Source organism: Macaca mulatta, chromosome 3 (genome assembly GCF_049350105.2).
Source record: "Macaca mulatta isolate MMU2019108-1 chromosome 3, T2T-MMU8v2.0, whole genome shotgun sequence".
Classification (NCBI taxonomy): Eukaryota; Metazoa; Chordata; class Mammalia; order Primates; family Cercopithecidae; genus Macaca; species Macaca mulatta.
In genome coordinates this window covers 168,595,983-168,617,443 of record NC_133408.1, presented here as the reverse complement: position 1 = coordinate 168,617,443, position 21,461 = coordinate 168,595,983, and the positions used below count along the sequence as shown (strand labels likewise).

At 39.4% G+C, this 21,461-nt stretch overlaps 1 protein-coding gene across 12 annotated transcripts in view; it reads left to right on the top strand.

Moving 5' to 3' along the window:
* Positions 1 to 21,461, top strand: part of TNPO3 (transportin 3) — a 100,733-nt gene that overhangs the window by 74,571 nt on the left and 4,701 nt on the right. For 11 of the 12 annotated variants that reach the window (XR_013414646.1, XM_077994775.1, XM_077994776.1 and 8 more), the window contains 7 exon segments: positions 1,003 to 1,063; positions 1,914 to 2,054; positions 4,842 to 4,958; positions 5,825 to 5,919; positions 8,189 to 8,345; positions 10,456 to 10,623; positions 13,336 to 13,448. Coding sequence is in view for 11 of the 12 variants with exons in the window: in XM_077994775.1 (XP_077850901.1) it covers positions 1,003 to 1,063; positions 1,914 to 2,054; positions 4,842 to 4,958; positions 5,825 to 5,919; positions 8,189 to 8,345; positions 10,456 to 10,623; positions 13,336 to 13,448 (852 nt within the window). In the remaining variant the exon portion in view is untranslated. 12 annotated transcript variants of the gene reach the window in all.

Sequence of the window (21,461 nt, the reverse complement as noted above, 5' to 3'; positions counted from 1 at the left end):
CACAGTAAGTGAAAGAAAATCTGTAATAGTTGTAAATACTTGAATTAAAGTTAAATTTTTATCAAAGTTGCTATTGGGCTTTTTAAAACTAAAGGGTAGCTTTCCTTTAAAGTAATTGGTAGTTAATTATGTGTTTGTTTGTTTCCTTCTTCAAATTAGTGGGCTCTCGAATTAGAGGAGTTGTATTTGGCTGATTGTGGATAGTACATTGGATTCAGACTAGAACTGCAGCATCTTTGGACTACAGTTCCTATAGCTTTTAGTCCTTTAATGCAAGGAATGAAGCAATACTTGGTTTCTAGTAGTGGATTTAGACAACTTGTGTGTATTTTTTTGTTAATTTGAAAGAAACTACATATTCAGGTTTTTGGGTTTTTGTTTGTTTGTTTGTTTTGAGATGGAGTTTTACTTCATCCACTTCTTGTCCAAGTCGGAGTACAATGGTGTGATCTCAGCTCACTGCAACCACCGCCTCCCAGGTTCAAGCGATTCTCCTGCCTCAGCCTCCCAAGTAGCGCCACCAGCAGCCTCCCAAGTGTCTGGGATTACAGGCATGCGCCACCACGCCCAGCTAGTTTTTGTATTTTTAGTAGACAGGGTTTCACCATGTTGGTCAGGCTGGTCTTAAACTCCTGGACTCAGGTGATCCACCCGCTTCGGCCTCCCAAAGTGCTGGGATTACAGGCGTGAGCCACCACACCCAGCCCATATTTGGGTTTATAAGGGGGAAAAAATGGAAAAGATAGCTGTAGCGCCTCACAGCCCATGTATCCAAAGTTGGGTTGAATTTGCATGTTCTATTGGAAGTGACTTAAAGATGGCCAAAAAATGATAGGATGATTTAAAATATGTGCTTATAAGGGTGATGTAAGTAAATGACTTTATCATCTGGTTTTCTTTATTTGGTGAAAATGATACTAAGTAAGCAAGCAGGGATCAGGGCTCTGGGTCCTCAGTGAAATTGGTCTTCATTCACTATTTTGGGCTGTTGTCTTTTCCCAGGCATACCAATCCCATTGTGGAAAATGGACAGACTCATCCGTGCCAGAAAGTCATACAGGAAGTAAGTGCTAATGGATGCTTGTGGAATCAAGGCTTGCTTCTTTTTTCCTTACAGGGCTTTGGGTAACTCACCTGAGGAGATACTGTGTTCCAAGTTCATAGGGAGATTCAGTTTGTTGATATTGTTTCAATGAAATGAGGGACAGAGCCATCCAAATATCTTTTTATTTTAGATTTGATAACAAAACAGGCTACAAGGGAATGCATTGAAAGGCCAGAGAAGTGGTAGAAAGAGATCCACTGTGTAACTCATAGAGTTGCTGGGAGGCCTGATCAGTACCAGCAGAATATTTTTGACAAAGCTGGTGACTTCAGTTTCCTCAGTGATGACATATTTCCCCTCTACTTTTTTCACTGAAGGTTATGTGAGGATCAAAAGTCATGTTTTAAGAATTGCTTTTGAGACTTCAGAGGACAAATGACATCAACACTAAATATTTTTAAGTGTCCAGTGGTCTCAGATGATGCCATTTCCTTAACTCTAGTCCTTTTGTTCAAATTCTTCCACCTTCCAGGAACTGTCTTTAAACATCTCTTCCTGTATAGCTCATACTCATTCTTTTCATCGCCTTTCAGGAAGTCTGAAGTTTAGAAATTGTGTATCTCTGCCTTTTAGCAAAGTTAGACATGCTCTTCTTCCAGTTCTAAAGAGGCACTGTTTTCTCTTGTTGAGTGGTAGGGTTTTGTGGTGGGTAGTCTATTGAACCTGTGCATGCTGGCCATGTGTGTTCCTATACAGAAAGTTTTGTCCCAGTTATTTAAAAGCTAAATGAGGTGTTACCAACTTAGCAGTTTTTCAGGTCCTAGTTGTTGATAATTTTCTTTTTTGTGCTCTTTTACTTTTGACCCAGATATGGCCAGTTTTATCCGAGACTCTAAATAAGCACCGGGCTGATAATCGGATTGTAGAGCGTTGTTGCAGGTGCCTGCGCTTTGCTGTTCGCTGTGTAGGCAAAGGATCTGCAGCACTGCTGCAGCCACTAGTCACACAGGTAAAGTTATCTGGGGCGGGTGGGGGGCGGTGGTGAGGGACATGTTCCATGTACAGGATTTGAAATAGGCTAGGCATGGTGGCTCACATTTGTAATCCCAGCACTTTGGGAGGGCTGTGCAGGTGGATCACCTGAGGTCAGGGGTTCAAGACCAGCCTGGCCAACATGGTGAAACTAAACATGTCTCTACTAAAAATACAAAAATTAGCCAGGCATGGTGGCGCACACCTGTAATCCTTAGCTACTCGGGAGGCTAAGGCAGGAGAATTGCTTGTCTCCCAGCCTGGGTGACAGAGCAAGACTCCATCTCAAAAAAAGAATTTGAAATAGGAGCCTTTAGGACAAAAACTTTGCTGAAGAAATGAAACACTTTTGTATTTATGAACAAACTAAAAAAAAACTTGAAAGAGATTAATGCCTGTGATAGGTACATTGTCTATAAGGGAAACAGCCTAAAATCTCTTCTGTATAGTAGCTATAGCAGCATTCTAAGTAGAAACACAGCCCAGTGTGAAATTCTGTGAAGCAAATGACTCGTGCTCAGTCCTTGTATACTAATGGTAAGCATTTTTATGTTGAGATCCTTGGGAAAAAAATGTATCAAGTTTCTTTGCTGTTTCTTGGCCCAAAGGGATTTTCTTCAATCTTGGCCACAGTTAGTTGTCCACAGGAGTCTCTTATTTGTCAAAAAACTTGACTCTTTTAGTCATTAAGATTGATATGTAATTATGATGGTATGACTCACTAAATGATGTTCTCTAAAATCATATTCTCGTCTAGAACTATATGAGGTGCCTATGCTTAAGTCACTAAGTCATTTATGTTGATGTTAACCTTAGAGCAGGGCCAGGATGCCAGTGCCTAGGACACAAGATTTAGGGATGCAAGGCAAAGTGCCAGTCCTGTATTTGCAGGACTCTGAGGTGTGTTCTGAAGTTTTGTACCCATGCTGTGAGGAAAATAGTCACAGAGCTCCAGGCTAGAGCCCTACCCCGCCCAACCTGAAGTGACCATGCTCCACCTAGGGAGGGCACCTAGGGTGCAGATTCTAAGGAGATCTTGGCCTTAAGAGTGAGTTCCCCCTTAAATTCTGCATCATAGGTGCCCTCAACCACAGGCACAGGCATGCTGGTGCAGTGGTGGTACTTGGATAACCTTGCCTCTCTAAATTGTAGATTTGATTAAAGGTTGTACAGGTAAATATTTCAACAGAATTTTGATTTTTAGTGATTTTCTCTACTTTCACTTTATGCTGAGCACCGTAATACATGTTTGCATTTAGGCAATTGCTACCTCTGGTCAAGTGTCCCCTTCAGTGCAATATATTCTGGGTCTACCACAACTTGATAGAATGCCCCTTTGCTATTAGAGGATACCCTCATGATTTTGATACTGTTTTTTAATTCCTGCCAGTTATATATGACCAACTCATATATAACTCATATATAACCAACTCATATATAACTCATATATGACCAACAGTTATATATGACCAATAGAGTAGGTGGCACTATTATATAGGAAGTGTGTTCTAGAGTCAGTACATGTGACAAAAATGAAAATTATCCTTAAAAAAAAAATCCGTTAACTCAGGAGCCAGCAATCTACAGTCAGTGGCCTTGCCACCTATTTTTTTTTTTAATGTTTTCCTGAGCTATAGCCATAATTAAATATTATCTATTGGTCATTTTTGTGCTACACTGGCAAACTTGAGTGGGCAGAAGACTGAATGGTGGACAAGATCTGTACTTTTTACAAAGTAGCCCTTTAAGAAAATGTTTGGCAATCCTTGACTTAATCATTCCTTAGTAGAGCATATAATTTTGAGTTTACATCATGGAATGGATTCATAGCTCCTATCTCATGCTCATTCCATGGCATAGGCCAATAGAAGAATTAGTTACTGTATCCTTTCAGTCCCCACCAAGTTCATAGAGTTGAATTTATGTAATAAGATCAATACATATGTACTGTGGTGGCGTTTTAAATAGGTGAGTGTACAATTGCTTCTTAATTCTGGGAGGATAGTGGAGTAAGAATTCTAAACAAATTATTTAAGCGCATATTGTGGCCGGGCATGGTGGTACGCACCGATAGTCTCAGCTGCTCGGGAGGCTGAGGTGGGAGGATCCCTTGAGCCTGGTAGTTTGAGGCCACAGTGAGCCAAGATCTCACCACTGCACTCCAGCCTGGGCAACAGAGCGAAACCCTATCTCTTAAAAATAATAGTAATAATAATAATGTGCATATTGTACTCAAATTTTTTTCTGCTGAAATCCAAATAGCTTCATAGAAAACACTATTTTTTACTTAAAAGATAAAATAGGTTTAGGAGCAACTCAAAATTTAAACAATGCTTTCACTGTCTTCTCCAAGATGAAGGTGTTTGATATTGTTTTCCCAACTATGGCTATATATACTATTTAAAAATATGATTTATCTACAGTGCAAATGAGAGCAACCTTTACGTACTGGATGAAATATTCTGTGCTGGGGTTTTGCAAATAATCCATGAGCTCCCTGATAGCTTCCAGCTTTAAGTATTAGACAACTCTTACACAGCATTGTCTTGGGAAGATGAAAGCTCAAAGGGTTGGAAGAATAGAGAACCTGAAAATCATTGAGATATTGAGCCCTTTGTTTCATAAAATAGTGCTAACAAACTTTACTGTGTTGCCTTAAAGAGAAGAAGTCAATCTATCTCTGAATTTCTTCCTGGAGACAGCTTCATAAGTTGGTAGTTTTTGAAGGGCGAAGCATTGAACTAATTGTTTTTTCCCTCAACAGATGGTGAATGTGTACCACGTACATCAGCATTCCTGCTTCCTGTACCTTGGCAGTATCCTCGTGGATGAATATGGCATGGAAGAAGGCTGTCGGCAGGGACTACTAGACATGCTCCAGGTATCTTTTCCATGAGGAATATAGATGCATCAGGCCTAGAGGGTCTGAAGGCCTACCAGCGTATTCTTTACCATGTCTTTAATTCTGTTGCTTCTTTATGTTTTCTCGCAGGCATGTTGATTTCCTAGTAACAGGGAGGTAGAAGCTTCCTAGTTGTTCTCTGAACAGGCCTGTTTGAGAGAATGAGAGACTGACCACATGAGTGTAATGATTATTACAGATGTTACTGCCTGGTTTATGCTCTTCCAGAGATAGGGTGTTTGGAAGGGGGGAGGAGGTGAGCAAAATGAATCTCTAAGCTCAAGCATTATTGTATTTTTAACTTCTTGCCTGGAACAGCCAACTGACTAGTTTTCTTAGCAGCAGGGAGGGTTTTAGAGTTAATAATAGCATTGGAAACAGCTCCTCAGATACTGCTTTTCCTTCCCTTCCAGCCACATAGGGGGAATATTGAGTTTAAGAATGCTGTTTCTTTTCCCAAGATGTCTTTTCATTTAAAATTGATATTTCATAATTATTATAAAAATTTCCACTCCCTCAGTGGACTAAACCATATCTAGTACCTAAATAGAGTCTGCTTTCAGAAATTTCTAAAACTTTGAGATGACATCTGTTGAGTTTTATCAACTAAAATCTGTATCCTCAACCCTTTCTTAAATGTGGACTTCATAGGTGAAAACTGTTTATGTCAACTGGGAAGGATTTATGTCTTTCTTTTCCTGATCAGATTCTCATTACAGTCTTTTTCTTCTCCCAACTGTGCTTTTCTTCTTTGTTCCTTTTGTACTTATTGTAATATTTGGCAAGTCTGAATGCTGTGGCATTTCTGAAAAAGGATTTCTTTTAAAATCAGTGTTCTGTTTTAGGCACTGTGCATCCCCACCTTTCAGCTCCTAGAACAGCAGAATGGTCTCCAGAATCACCCTGACACTGTAGATGACCTGTTCCGGCTAGCTACCAGGTAAATCCTTCTGAAGAGCCCATTTCTTAATTGCTCATCCTGTCACTGCTTAGTCTTGCCATCTGACCCTTGGTTGTTTTATTCTTGTAAAATGAAGTCACTGGAGTAAGTAGATTAATGATTCATAACCCAAAGGTAAATTGCAAGCTGATATATCCCCAGCAATGACGCAGAGAATGGCAGGAAGCAAGGGATAAAGCAGCTGAGTTCCTGCCAGGAAGGAGGGCACACACACAAGACAATGCAGTGTGCCTGGCAAAACACTTGACTAGATCATTTCTACAGTCCTCTGTAGTTTTTGACTGTTTGTGCTGTTGTGATTTCATGTTTCACCTCAGCCTTCTCTTTGAGAAGCTTAGCGTCCTTTAGATATAATCAGTTTCAGAATAAAGAATGTCTGGGATTTTAAGATGCCTTAGCACCTGCCTTATACTGTATTTCTCAGCTCTACCCACAGCCTACTTTATCAAGTTTGATAATATGATTGCCAAACTTCTGATTGAATTCCTTAGTCCCTAACTAAGGAATTTGAACCAAACCTGTTACCATATCAGCATTTAAAAAAGAAAAAAAAAAGAGAAAAATCATTATTTTCAAAACAACAAAAGCCCAACTGTTATTTCATTTACAAATGCTAAATAATATTGACTTGATTGTTTCATCTTAGGATTGATTTTTTTTTTTCTTTTTTCTTTTTTGAGATGGAGTCTTGCTCTGTTGCCCAGGCTGGAGTGCAATGACATGATCTCGGCTCACTGCAACCTCTGCCTCCTGGGTTCAGGTGATTCTCCTGCCTCAACCTCCTGAGTAGTTGGGATTACAGGGGCCCACCACCATGCCCAGCTAATTTTTGTATTTTTAGTAGAGACGGGGCTTTGCTATGTTGGTCAGGCTGGTCTCAAACTCCGGACCTCAGGTGATCCGCCCACCTCGGCCTCCCAAAGTGCTGGGATTACAGGCATGAGCCACCATAACCGGCAGGATTGAATATTGAACACTTTTTTTGTTAGTTTTTGGATAGGTTAGAAAAACTGTTTTTTTCTCTTTTTAGTTGATAGAATTGTTGGATGGGCTGTCACCCTCTGTTTTCTTAGGGTATGTATTCCTTGGAAAACTAGTCCCTAGAAATGTTCTTTGTACAAATGATGAAACAAGTTTGGAATATACTGTATCTTTTTTTGAAGAGATTCTCCCTGTATATTAAAGGAACTTGGAAACCCGATAGTAGTTTAAAACAAAAAATAAACAAGCAAAACCACTTTAAAAATCCAGCAGCATTTCCCAAGCTTACTTAACACACAACCTTTTCTTTGAGAGATTCCTGTTGACATCCTGGGAACTGGAATTCTGTGAACTTTAGTTTGGGAAATGCTGTTCTAGCATCTTTAGGACTTTTTAACCTAGGAGAGTTTCTACTTGTAAGTCCTTTTGACTGGTCTTTCTTGATTTATAAAATCTTAGTTGGAAATTAGGTGTGGTGACATGTCTTTTAATATACTAATCTAAGATGTGGTCTCTTTTTTTTTTTTAAGAGCAACTTTAGGTTCACTGCAAATTTGAGTGAAAAGTTACTCCCATATACTCCTCCCTCCTAACACATACAGCCTTCCCCTCTATTAGCATTCCCCACCAGAGTGGTACAAACAGTGACCCTATATTAACACATCATTATCACCCAAAGTCCATAGTTTACATTAGGCTTCACTCTTTTTTTTTTTTTTTTTTTTTTTTTTTTTTTGAGACGGAGTCTCGCTCTGTCGCCCAGGCTGGAGTGCAGTGGCCAGATCTCAGCTCACTGCAAGCTCCGCCTCCAGGGTTCCCGCCATTCTCCTGCCTCAGCCTCCCGAGTAGCTGGGACCACAGGCGCCGCCACCTCGCCCGGCTAATTTTTTGTGTTTTTAGTAGAGACGGGGTTTCGCCGTGTTAGCCAGGATGGTCTCGATCTCCTGACCTTGTGATCCGCCCGTCTCGGCCTCCCAAAGTGCTGGGATTACAGGCTTGAGCCACCGCGCCCGGCCAGGCTTCACTCTTGATGTACATTCTGTGGGTTTTGACAAATGTGTAATGACATGTATCCACTGTTACAGTATCATACAGAATACTTACACTGCCATAAAAATCCTCTATGTTCTGTCTATTCATCCCTTCTTCCCTGAAACCCCCACCAACCACTGATCTTTTTTACTGTCTTCATAGTTCTGCCCTTTTACCCTGGCTGCTTTTATAGCCTAAACTTGTCATTTATACCTAGTCTCACTTTCCACACCAGGTTTATTCAGCGTAGCCCTGTCACCTTGCTGCGGAGCCAAGTAGTCATCCCTATCTTACAGTGGGCCATTGCCTCTACTACCCTGGACCACCGGGATGCCAATTGTAGTGTCATGAGGTTCCTACGAGACCTCATTCATACAGGGGTAGCCAATGATGTAAGTATAAAAATGATACCATTTCTGCTTAACAGTTTTTATCTCCTATCTCTTTGTCATTCCTTAGGGGAAAACCAGCATCTTAGTATTTCCTTACTTGATCTGTATTGGTAGACATATATCATAGTGGATCATTCACTAGTCAAAATATCAACTAAGACACTTGTGCTGGGTGCTTTAGGCTATATAAAGCAGTCTAAAACTGTTCATGCTCCTAAACCATTTGGTGTCTAGTTGAAGAGAGAAACAAGTTTAAAGAGTTAAGTAACAACAAGAAGCCAATATTTGGTGTTTTTCATTTGTTTTTGAAATAGGGTCTTGCTCTGTCACCTAGGCTGGAGTACAGTGATGTGAATCTCAAGGGATCCTCAGCCTACTGAGTAGCCAGGACTACAGGCATCCAACACCATGCTGGCTAGTTTTTATATTTTTTATAGAGATGGGGTTTCACCATGTTGCCCAGGTTGGTCTTGAACCCCTGGCCTCAAGTGATCCTCCCACCTTGGCCTCCAATATTTGATTGTCAGATGAGTGATAAAAGTCATTGATTGGTATGAGGTCAGACGAGGGAAAGCTCTAGACCAAAAAGAGTTGGAATAACTTTCTGGAAAGGGAGGGATTTAAATGGAGCCATGAAATAGAGGTAGAATTGTGATGGATTAGAGAGGCAGATAGTCATACTGCCTCTAAATCAAGATCAGAGCACGTCAGAATAGTGCTAAGTTTGTTAGTAGACAACTAAGCAGTGGGAGCAGTAATGTGGTTCACAGGAGTTTTGAAGTTAGGTTTGATTAGAAGTGGAGTAGAATTGTAGACAGGGGAGAGCAGTGAAGAAGTATGTATTTACTTCTGCATTCTATTCAGGCTATTCATTTAAGAAGTTTGGCAGTAAAAGAGAGAAGAAAATAACTAGAAGGGAAAGGCAATTTAAAAAATATTTTTCTCAAGATATTAGAAATATATGTGTTTTTAAAGACCACAAGAAGGGTTGGGCGCAGTGGCTCACGCCTGTAATCCCAGCATTTTGGGAGGCCAAGACGGGCAGATCACTTGAGGTCAGGAGTTCAAGACCAGCCTGGCCAACATGGTGAAACCCTGTCTCTACTAAAAGTACAAAAATTAGCCAACCATGGTAGTGGATGCCTGTAATCCCATCTACTAGGGAGGCTGAGGCAGGAGAATTGCTTGAACCCAGGGGATGGAGGTTTCAGTTACCCGAGATCGGGCCACCGCACTCTAGCCTGGGCGACAGAGCAAGACTCTGTCTCAGAAAAGAAAAAAAAAAAAAATTAAAGACCACAAGGAGAAAAAAAATAAGGGTTTTTTTGATAGAAAAAATTAGATCTCTGATAGATGTCTTCAATTCTTATTTCAGTTGGTTTTGTTTTGTTTTGTTGTAACGTGGGGGTCTGGCTGTGTTACCCAGACTAGTGGCCATTCACAGGTGAGATCCCACTGCAGATCAGAATGGAATTTTGACCCACTCTGTTTCTGACTTGGGCTGTTCACCCCTCCCTCTTTAGGCAACCCAGGAGTGGTTTCCCGCTCCTAGGAGGTCACCACATTGATGCTGAGCTTAGCACAGGCACCCAATTGGTATAGCATGCTCCAGCCCAGAACACCTGGGTTTAAGCTGTTCCCCTAAGCCTTTGGAGTGGCTGGGACTGTGGTGTGTGCTGCCGTGCCAGGCTGACTTGATTTTTTAAAAAGGAAATAGGAACACAAGTTATTTTTCACATTAAAGAAAAATTAATACCATCACATAGAAGATGAGAAAAAAATTTTTTAAATTGCTAACTTTAATTATTAACCATGTTTTCTGCCTTCAAATCATGAAAAATCTAAGCATTAATCTCTGTTGAAACCCATGTTCATTCCCTGGATACTAATGAACTCCTTCATTTTCTTTCCAAAGACAAAACATTTTCTGGACTTTGTGAATCCAGCTGTTACTTTATACACACCTGCATACACACACACACACACCCGCACACACAGACATACACACCCTCCGACCTATTAAAGAGAAATTGCTAAAGAGGAAGGAGTGCTTGGTCTTTGGGAAATTGAGACTAGAATTTATCTGATGTTCCTGCTTTCCTACATACAGCATGAAGAAGACTTTGAATTACGGAAAGAACTGATTGGACAGGTGATGAACCAGCTTGGACAGCAGCTTGTCAGCCAGCTGCTGCACACCTGCTGCTTTTGCCTCCCCCCCTATACCCTACCAGATGTGGCTGAAGTGCTCTGGGAGATCATGCAGGTTGACAGACCGGTAAGATTGTTTTCATAAGGAATTTATCTCACAGGCTTTGGTTCCTTAAGACCAACCCTAATTTTGCAACTAGCCCTGTTTACTGTCCATGGAACCAAATTTAGACATATTGCCAAGTTAGATTGGTAGATGAAGAGGCCCGTAAAGGTCAGTAATTTATATTGAGTTATTTAAAGCATGTTTCTATGTCACTATCATAGGGGCTATATTACCAGAAGTAAGTATCAAGCATTGAATTCAGTCGTGTGACTTTCCAGTGTGAAATTTGTTCACTTGTGAGAGATGTCTTGTGAGAGATGTCCAAATGTCAGTTTTATTAGTTGCATATTACTCAGGAAGTATTTAATCCTTTGAGACTTATTCTATAGCACTATATTATTTCTTGGTGATACATCTAACCAGAACATTTGGAAGCACATAATTGTGAAAGTAACCCACAATGTACAGTTGTATATATTTCCCCTCTGGATTTCTTTGAACCAGATCCTTTATCACCCACCTAAGGATGGAGTTGTTTTTTTAAAGCTATCTGATAATGCCCAAGTAATTTCAGTACTGGGCCACATGACCATAACTCAGGTTGTGTGTACTGTGTGAAAGTTGAGTAGAATGGTAAAGTATAATATAACCTGAAATTGTTTTTAAAATGGAATTTATAATTTTTAATATTACTATAAAAGCAGTTCAGGAAAGTACTCAATGGGACCTAGTTAAAGTGAACTGTCTTACGGAACTGCAGAATATAAAATGGATAATAATAATATATAATAGATAGTACCTATTCCTCGCTGGTTCAATACACATGTTCCATTTCAACCTGATAGAGTAGCATATTTGTTTTTCCAAAGAAAAGTACTTTTTGAACCTCCAGGAATCAGCAAATTTAATTCAGAAGTCGACCTGAGGGAAAAAGTCTTCATACTCTGCTTAAACTTTTTTACAAATACACTTGGTTCCCAAGTAACAGAAAACTTATGTAAATCTAACTTTATAAAAACATTCTTGATTGTAAACATATTGTTAAGTGCTAACAACAACAACAAAAAATGAGAACGAGAAGTTTGGACAGGAATAGAAACCAGGTAGCCATGTACTCAACGGGGTGTACTGTATATCAGCTGGGCACAGTGGTTCACGCTTGTCTTCCAATACTTTGAGATACCAACGCAGGAGGATCACTTGACGCCAGGAGTTGGAGACCAGCCTCGGCAACTTAGACCCCATCCCTACAAAAAATAAAAATTTCTTTTTAATTAGTTGGGTGTGGTGGCATACATCTATAGTCCCAGCTACTCAGGAGGGTGAGGCAGGAGGATTGCTTGAGCCCAGGAGTTCCAGCCTGCAGTGAGCTATGATCATGCCACTGCACTCTAGTCTGAGCTGCATAGCAAGACCCTGTCTCAAAAAAAAAAAAAAAAAAGTTTGCTATATAACAACTATTATGTATTTTTAAGAATTAAGGAACTGTTTTGTATCCATAATTAAGAAATGCTTAGTACTTCCTGAGCATTTATAATACTTTCGCTCTGGCCTATTATGGTCATAAATGAATATGATGGGAAAATATATAATGTAAAAAAAATTAGATATAAAAGAGTAATTTTACAGCCCAAAACTGACTGAAGTATACATTCCACTTAAGAAAGGGATGAAGAAATATTAGAGCTGACCCAAAGGACAACAATTAAACTGAAAATAAGAACCCAGAGGAAGTCTCTAGAATTTTTATTTTTGAAAGGAAGGAAGTAAAGGGAGTAGAGACAATTCTTGTGCATAGGAAGGGCATAAAGAGAATGCTCAGATATGAGCAACAAGAGTTAGGTTTTTTAACACAAAGAGCAGGCAGATATCCCAAAGGAACTGAATGGATAGGACTTATTCTGAGAGAGATGGCCTTAAAATCCTTAAGGTTCTGGACTCATATGTATACTTTCTGACATGGTGGCTTTTTGCCCCTCCTCTTTCAGGTATCTGAACCTTTACTTTGGATCGCTTTTGATCTTTAAGCTCAAGAGTTTTTGGAAATCTGTTTAATTTTAAAAGTATATTGGTCAAGTGCTTACACCTGTAGTCCCAGCACTTTGGGAGGATCTCTTGAGCCCAGAAGTTTGAGACCAGTCTGGGCAATATAGAAAGACTCCTCATCTCTTAAAAAAAATTATTTTTAATTAGCCAGGCATGTTGATGGACTTCCGTAGTCCGAGCTACCTGGGAAGCTGAGGTGGGAGGATCACTTAAGCCTGGAAGGTCAAAGCTGCAGTGCACTGCCCGCCAGCCTGGGCAACAGAGCGAGACCCTATCTCAAAAAAGAGAGCGAGTGTGTGTGTGTGTGTGTGTGTCCATGTGTCCGTGTCCGTGTCTGTGTCCGTGTTTGCATGCATGCATATGTAATTTGTCATATACGTTATGACAGGAAAAGAACAATAGCCTCATCCAGAAGAAACTTCACTTCTAAGGTGTAGAAGGTCCTTTTCTGAAATGATGCCTGCTGCCCCTTTGAAGGGAAGTCTAGGCATGCATGTTCAGACTGCCATCAACCCAAAGGGTTTGAAGGGCTAATGAGAGCACTTTTATTGATTCCTTTACTTGCTCCCAAGTGTAGGGAAGTAAATGCTACTGAGGAAAATTTGTGGGGTTTTGTTAGTATCTATAGGGTCTCAGGTGAGTAAGCCATGCTTCCTTTTAAAACTCTTACCCTTTTTCCCTATACAGACTTTTTGTCGTTGGTTAGAAAATTCCTTAAAAGGTTTGCCAAAGGAAACAACTGTGGGAGCCGTCACAGTGACACACAAACAACTTACAGACTTCCACAAGCAAGTCACTAGGTGAGTGATACTGGGGGTTCTTAAAAAGGAGGTGTGGGGTGTGGGAAGAAACATATCTTTATTTCTTATGTGTCCTTGGAAATGGACAATTTATATTCTGTTTAACCTTGAATTGCACAAATTGGCATTGGAAGCCAATCTAGCGGGAAAACATCACCATGCTGTGTATGTATGTACATATATTTAACATATGTGCTAACTGGTATAAGATTTTTAACGGTAAGTGGAGGCACTATTTCTCCCAAAGGAAAGTGCACTGAGCAGCTCACTCCCCGTCAGGAGATCTGTCTATATTTTTCTAAGTCCTTCTGAGTTTTCATCTACATTCGGGGGTCAAGAATGTAGGTACCTGAGTAGGGCAAAGCATTGGTTATAAAACATTAGAAAGTGATGTAGACGACAGTGAATTGGAGAATATTCACCATGCCTAAAGAGAGTCAAATTCTAATTTCAAAGAAGTTGTGTAGTCCAAACAGAATATCTGCCTGGGATACATTAGGCCCATGAGGCACTTAAAATCTCTGGATTACAGCCTAAAATGTAAAGTGGGTGTGTTTTTTTACTGTGAACATAAAAATATTTTTAATACAGTTACATAGTCTTCCTATTGTTTTATAGCTATAAAGGTGTTACTTGATTTCCTTATAATGCCTCTATTAGTCGACATTTAGATCATTTTTCCGTTTTTTAGTATTACAGATAATGTCAAAAATAGAACCTTTTCCTTCTTTTGAATATTTTCCGTTAAAATTTAATCACCGAATCAAAGGTTATGAGACTTATGGTCTTAATATTAGTGACAGCAACTTAAGTTGGATTTTATAGCTACATGTTCCCTTGCCCTGATACTCTTTTTATATTTGGAGTCTTTAGAGTTTTGACTAAATTTTAGGCAATAACTTATAATCATACAGTGTGGAAAGATATATAGGTCAAAGAAGGAATGTTATAGCAAGGTTGGTAATAGTGAAAAAACTGGAAATATTCTACTTGCCCATCAATAGAGAAAAGTTAAATAATTAACAGTGTGCTTATACTGGTAAATAGTCCCAAAGATGAACCAGAAAGAAGAAATACGTGATAATATGGAAAAATATACAAGATAAATTGTAAAGGTTAAAATAACAGTATTATATAACCTAACTTGAGCTTTTAAAATAATTTTAAAATTTTTTAATTGTTATAAAAATACACATAACATGAAATTTACAGTATTAACCATTTTTATAAATGCATAGTTCAGTAGGGTTAAGTATATATTCATGTTGTTGCATTACCAATATCAAGAACTTTTCCATCTTGTAAAACTGAAACTATACCCATTAGGCAACAATTCTCCATTCTCCCCTCTCCCCATCTCCTGGCAATTACCTTCCTACTTAATGTTTGAGTCTGACTACTATAGATACCTCATATAAGTGAGATCATACAGATTTGTATTTTTGTGGCTAGCTTACCTCACTTAGCATAATGTCCTCAGGATTCATCTATGTTGTAGCGTGTGCCAGAATTTTCTTCCATTTAAAGGCTAAATAATAGTCCATTGTATGCGTATACCACATTTTATTTATCCTTCCATCTGTTGATGGCCATTTGGATTGCTTCTACCTCTTAGCTGTTGTGAGTAAGGCTCCTATAAACCCAGGTGTACAAATATCTCTTTCAGCCCCTGCTTTCAATTCTTTTGGATACCCAGAGGTGGAATTGCTGGATCATATGGTGATTTTATTTAATCTTCTTTTAATTTTTTGAAGAACCATCATACTGTTTTCCATAGCAGCTGCACCATTTTACATTCCCACTAGCAGTGCACAAAGTTCCAATTTCTCCACATCCTCACCAACACTTGTTATTTTCTCGGTTTTTTGAGAGTAGCCGTCTTAGCATTTCACACCAAGTGTGAAGTGATATCTCATTGCGGTTTTCATTTGCATTTCCATAATGGTTAATGATGTTGAGCATCTTTTCATATGCTTGTTGGCCATTTGTTTATCTTCTTGGAGAAATGTCTGTTCAAGTGCTTTGCCTGTTTAAAAATTGGGTTTCTTTTGTTGTTGAGTTGCAGGAGTTCCTTTTATATTTGGGATATTAATTCCTTATCAGGTACATGATTTGCAAACATTTTCTTCCATTCTTTAGGTTGCCTTTTCATTCTGTTGATTGTGTCCCTTGATGCACAGAAGTTTTTAATTTTGATATAGCCTAGTTTATCTGTTTTAGTTTCGTTGTCTGTTTGGTGTCATATCTAGGAAATCATTGCCAGATTTAATGTCATGAAGTTTTTCGCCTAGATTTTCTTCTAAGAGTTTTACAGTTTTAGGTCTTATGTCAGGTCTTTGATCCTTTTTGAGTTAATTTTTATATGTGGTATTAGGTAAGGGTCCAGCCTCTTTCTTTTGCTTGTGGATGTCCAGTTTTCCCAGCACCATTTATTGAAAAGACTGCGCTTTCTGCACTGACATCCTTGTTGAAAATCATTTGACCATATACAGGAGAATTTATTAATGGACTCCCTATTCTATTCCATTGGTCTATGATGTATTTCTTTATGTCAGTACCATGCTGTTTTGATTATTGTGGCTTTGTAATAAATTTTAGAATCAGGAATATGAGGCCTGTAGTGTTCTCTTTAAAGATTGTTTTGGCGGCAAGGCGCGGTGGCTCACGCCTGTAATCCCAGCACTTTGGGAGGCCGAGGTGGGCAGATCACAAGTTCAGGAGATCGAGACCATCCTGGCTAACACAGTGAAACCCCTGTCTCTACTAAAAATACAAAAAATTAGCCGGACGTGGTGGTGGGCACCTGTAGTCCCAGCTACTCAGGAGGCTGAGGCAGGAGAATGGCGTGAACCTAGGAGGTGGAGCTTGCAGTGAGCCGAGATTGGCCACTGCACTCCAGCCTGGGCCACAGAGTGAGACTCCGTCTTAAAAATTTAAAAAAAAAAAAAAGGATTGTTTTGCCACTTGGGGACCCTTGAAATTCCATATGAATTTTAGGGTAGATTTTTCTGTACAAGAGATTGTTGGGATTTTGATGGGGATTGTATTGAATCTATAGATTGCTTGGAGTAGTATTGAAATCTTAACAATATTAAATTTCCAAATCGACAAATACAGTATGTTGTTCCATTTATTGGTGTCTTTAATTTCTTTCAGCTACATTTTGTAGTTTTCAGTGAATAAGTTTTTCACCTCCTTGGTTAAATTTTTTCATAAGTTTTTTTTATGCTATTGTAAATTAACCAACTTGTACTTTAAAGAGCTGTTTTATTATAAATTATACACACACAGAGGCTACTTTATGCACAGTAAGTTTTTGGAAAGATATATAAGTGAGACTAGGAGGGGAGGGAGGCTTTTACTTTTCATTTCATAACTTTCTGTACTATGTGCACTTTTTTATGAGCATAAATTACACTTTTATGGGTAAAATCAGACTTAGAAGGGAAAGAAAATGAACTTTAAGCAGTGGTACAAGAGCTAGTTGTCTTTTCTCAGAATTGATTTCTTAATGTCACTTTCCAAAATAGTTTACTTTCTCATCTTCTGGAATGTTTCCAACAATGTTGTTAATGTTAAAATCCCAAACCATGGAATGCTATTATTTTATAGTTTACTAAGTAGCTTAAGTAGTAAGCCCAGTATGCCCCAGAAATAACTCACTTTTAGCCATAGATCAAGTGACATGCATGACTGAAAAACAGCATGTGACCCTTCATGACACATTTTGCCAGAAGTGGGGATTTTCCCTCCACTGGGTAGATATATATTGACTGGGGTGACCTTAAAAATTATTTGATTGCTTTTACTGTGAATCTTCTCAGTAGAAGTAGTATTCTATCTACAAGCTGTCTGAGGGGAGAGAAGTATAGTAGTTGCTTCTCTCTGCTTCTGTTTTGCATTATTCCATTCAGTGCTGGTTACAGTATAAGGGAAGGATCGTATTGGCTCTAATTTTCTTAAAGCAAATGGGAACCTAGGGGAAGCCCTCCAAAGATGGGGTTTGGAGTCAAGTATATTTGTTTGAATCTTGCCACATACCCTATTACTTTGATCTTCAGTTTATTTATCAAGTGAAATAGGGTTAGTACTACCAGTCTCATAAGGTTATTATGAGATACCAAATGGAAATCTAAAGAAGATTTTGTACATAGTATGTGATCAGTGAATGTTAACTCCCTTCTCCTCAGAGGAGAAACTGCTAGAATGTCATTATGTACTTGCAAGACTAGCTGGGGCATGTTTCCTGTTGACTCTAAGGCAGCCACCCACACATTCTGGAATAAGTCTCTGTCAAGCCCTCATTCCCTCAGTGGGACTAATATATGACAGATAAAATAATATGCTAAGTCTGAAATCAAGGTCATAGATATCCTTTCCTAATTTATGATAATTCTGGGGGCAAGGAAAAGAGACCTAAGTAAAGCAGTGCTGTGGGGGGAGAAATCTGTGATCTTTGTCCTGTGATATGGGAAAATAAGGTGCACCACCATCCTGACCTACCTGATCTTTCATTGCTAAACAAGTTTTGCAGCTCTTCCTATAGCAGGCTGTAACATATGTAACATAGTGGTGGGAAATGAACAGAAGTGAGAGCTAATGTTGAGGTGCTAGAGAAAGGACTTGAGATTGCTCATCTCCTCTTAGTAATTCTCTTCCTCTAGATTGCCTGTAGTAGAAAGGACAGAAAGCCCTTGAACTTTCTGTCCCATTCATGACTCAGTCTCCCTTTTGATTTTAAGGTCCTGTAACACCTGCCTCAACATGCTACTTTGTTTGCTATTCTGGCAGAGAGGGTGAACTGGTTCAGTTTCATTTCAGCAAGCCCAAGCCTGCTTTTCACGTGGTACTAGTAATTAATTCCCTAGCTTTTTTAGTTGGTCAACTTGAAGAAAGCTGGGACTTTTCATTCTAAAATAACATTCTTGCTTTCCAAATGCCAAATGAGCCCATCATTAACTAAGACCAATTGGGACCAGAAGAAACCCTGCCATCATTTCCATTTCTCTATCTTGGTGTTTATTCTGTGACTGCTTGTCACTTGCCTGGGGAGCTTCAAAGCCAAAAGATGTTGAACATGGGAAGCATTGATACTGGAATTAGAGGCCAGTAAGGGGTTGAATCCCTAGTCAAGTCACCAGAGTTTCATTATTTTCTATTACCTACCAGGTCATCGGATCAAAAGGATCTCATTTCTCAGCACTCCCCTAGTAATCTTATGGGGCTCGAAAAATAGCGACCATAATTCAGAAATGTGGTGGAAAGATAGGAACTTGGGGACTAGAAGCCAGAAAATAGAATCTAAAAAATACTGGCAGTTGAAAAAGTAAATAAATAAAATAAAAAGCTAAGAAATATCAAATGTCAGAAGGACTGAGACAGAAAATACAGTCATGTGTTACTTACTGATGGGGATATGTTCCAAGAAATGTGTCATTAGGTGGTTTAGTTGTTGTGCAAACATCATAGAATATACTTCTACAAACCTAGACGGTATAGCCTACCGGACATCTGGTCTATATAGTGTAGCCTATTGCTCCTAGGCTGCAAACCTGTACAGCAGGTTACTGTACTGAATACTGTAGGCAATTGTAACACAATGGTAAGAATTCGTGTATCCAAACATATCTAAACATAGGAAAGGTACAGTAAAAATACAGTATAAAAGAGAAAAAAAAAAGGTACGCCTGTATGAGGGCACTTACCATGAATGGAACTTGCAGGACTGGAAGTTGCTCTAGGTGAGTGAATGAGTGAGTGGTGAGTAAATAGAAGGCCTAGGACATTACCATACACTACTGTAGACTTTTTATAGATACTATATACTTTGGCTACACTAAGTTTACAAAAAAATTTTTTCGTCAATAAAAAATTAACCCTTGGCCAGGCGCAGTAGCTCATGTCTGTAACCCCAGCACTTTGGGAGGCCGAGACAGACAGATCACTTGAGATCAGGAGTTTGAGACCAGCCTGGCCAACATGGTGAAACCCCATCTCTCCTAAAAATTTTAAAGATTAGCCAGCCTTAGTGGTGGGCACCTGTAATCCCAGCTACTCGGGAGGCTGAGGCTGGAGAAACACTTGAACCTGGGAGGCAGAAGTTGCAGTGGGCCGAGATCGTGCCACCACACTCCAGCCTGGGTGACAGAGTGAGACTCTGTCTCAAAATAAAAATAATAATAAAAAATTAACCCTTGCTTACTGTAACTTTTTTACTTTATAAACTGAATTTTTAAAAAAACTCTTGGACTCCTTTGTAATAACACGTAGCTTAAAACACAAATTGTACAGCTCATAAAAAATTTTTTTCTTTGTATCTTTATAAGCTTTTTTCTATTCTTAAAATTACTTTTTTCTTATTTTTTATTTTTTAAAGCTTTTAAACTTTTTTGTTAAAAGCTAAGACACAAACACATATTAGCCTAGACCTACATAGGGTCAGGATCATCAATATCACTGTCTTCCACCTTTACATCTTGTCCCACTTAGAAGGTCTTCAAGGGGCAATAACACACATGGGGCTGCCGTCTCCTAGGATAACAATTTCTTCTGGAATCCCTCCTGAAGGACCTGCCTGAGGCTGTTTTACAGTTTTTTTTTTTTTTTTGTAAGTAGAAGGAATACATTCTAATGATAAAAAATATAGTATAGTAAATACATAACCCAGTAATATAGTTGTTTATGATCAAGTATTGTGTACTGTAGATAATTGTATGCATTGTTTTATACAACTGGCAGTGCAGTAGGTTTTTTTATACCAGCATCATCACAAGCATGTGAGTAATGCAACATGCAGTTGTTCATCTCTATTATACTCGTAGGACCACTGTCATATATGCAGTCCATCGTTGACCAAAACATCACTGTAGCACATGACTATAGTTCTAACATTCATGGAGCTTTTTTTTTTTTGAGATGGAGTCTTGCTCTTTCGTCCAGGCTGAAGTGCAGTGGTGTGATCTCAGCTCACTGCAACCTCTGCCTCCTGGTTCAAGCGATTCTCCGGCCTCAGCCTCCCGAGTAGCTGGGATCACAGGTACCCACCACCATGTCCGGCTAATTTTTGTATTTTTAGTGGAGATGGGTTTCACCATGTTGGCCAGGCTTGTCTCAAACTGCTGACCTCAGGTGATCTACCCGCCTTGACCTCCTGAAGTGCTGCGATTACAGGTGTGAGCCACAGCGCCCGGCCTCGAGCTTTTTGATCCATTTCATTGGGCTGCCCACCAAGGACACTTAAGTTAAACATTTGGCTGAAGTGTTTGACACCAAAGCACTTGCAGATAGGATTGGGGCAGAAGCTAAGTTGACAACGTAGCCTGTCCCTCATTTCATCCTATCTCACTGCAGTTCTCCCATACTTGCATTTTGGTTTCAATACTTTCTCTCATGCACCACAAAGGAGGCTGTGAAGTTATTTCTCTTCCAAAGTCTCTGCTGGGCACAGTGACTCACGCCTATAATCCCAGCACTTTTGGAGGCTGAGGCAGGACAATAGCTTGAGCCCAGAAGTTCCAGCAGCCTGGGCAACACAGTGAGACCCTGTTTCTATCTGTTTTGAAAACAAAACAAAACGGAAGTCTCTTGAAGAAGGGTAAAATTTAAAACATGTAAGACATTAGGATAGCAAAAAAATCTCAGTCTCCAGCACTGTCCTAAGTTTCAGGGTTTCTATTATCCTAGTCCCTTGTAATAACACACCACATAGCAACTTCTCTTGGGTTACAAATCTTCCTCCTTCCTGACATTGGGAGCATGAGTGGTATGGGCTCACATACCCTGGCTGCCTCCTTAACAATCAATATTAATTTGGAAGTAAAATAAGAAATGTAACACTTTAATTGAAGCTTATTAAATCCACAGAGGTAATGGCAATTCCAATAAAGCCAAAAGACCTTTCTCATTTTCTTTCTTTTTTCTTTTTTTCTGAGACAGGGTCTTACTCTGTTGCCCAGCCTGGAATGCAGTGGCACAATCACGGCTCACTGCAACCTCAACCTCCCCAGCTCAGGT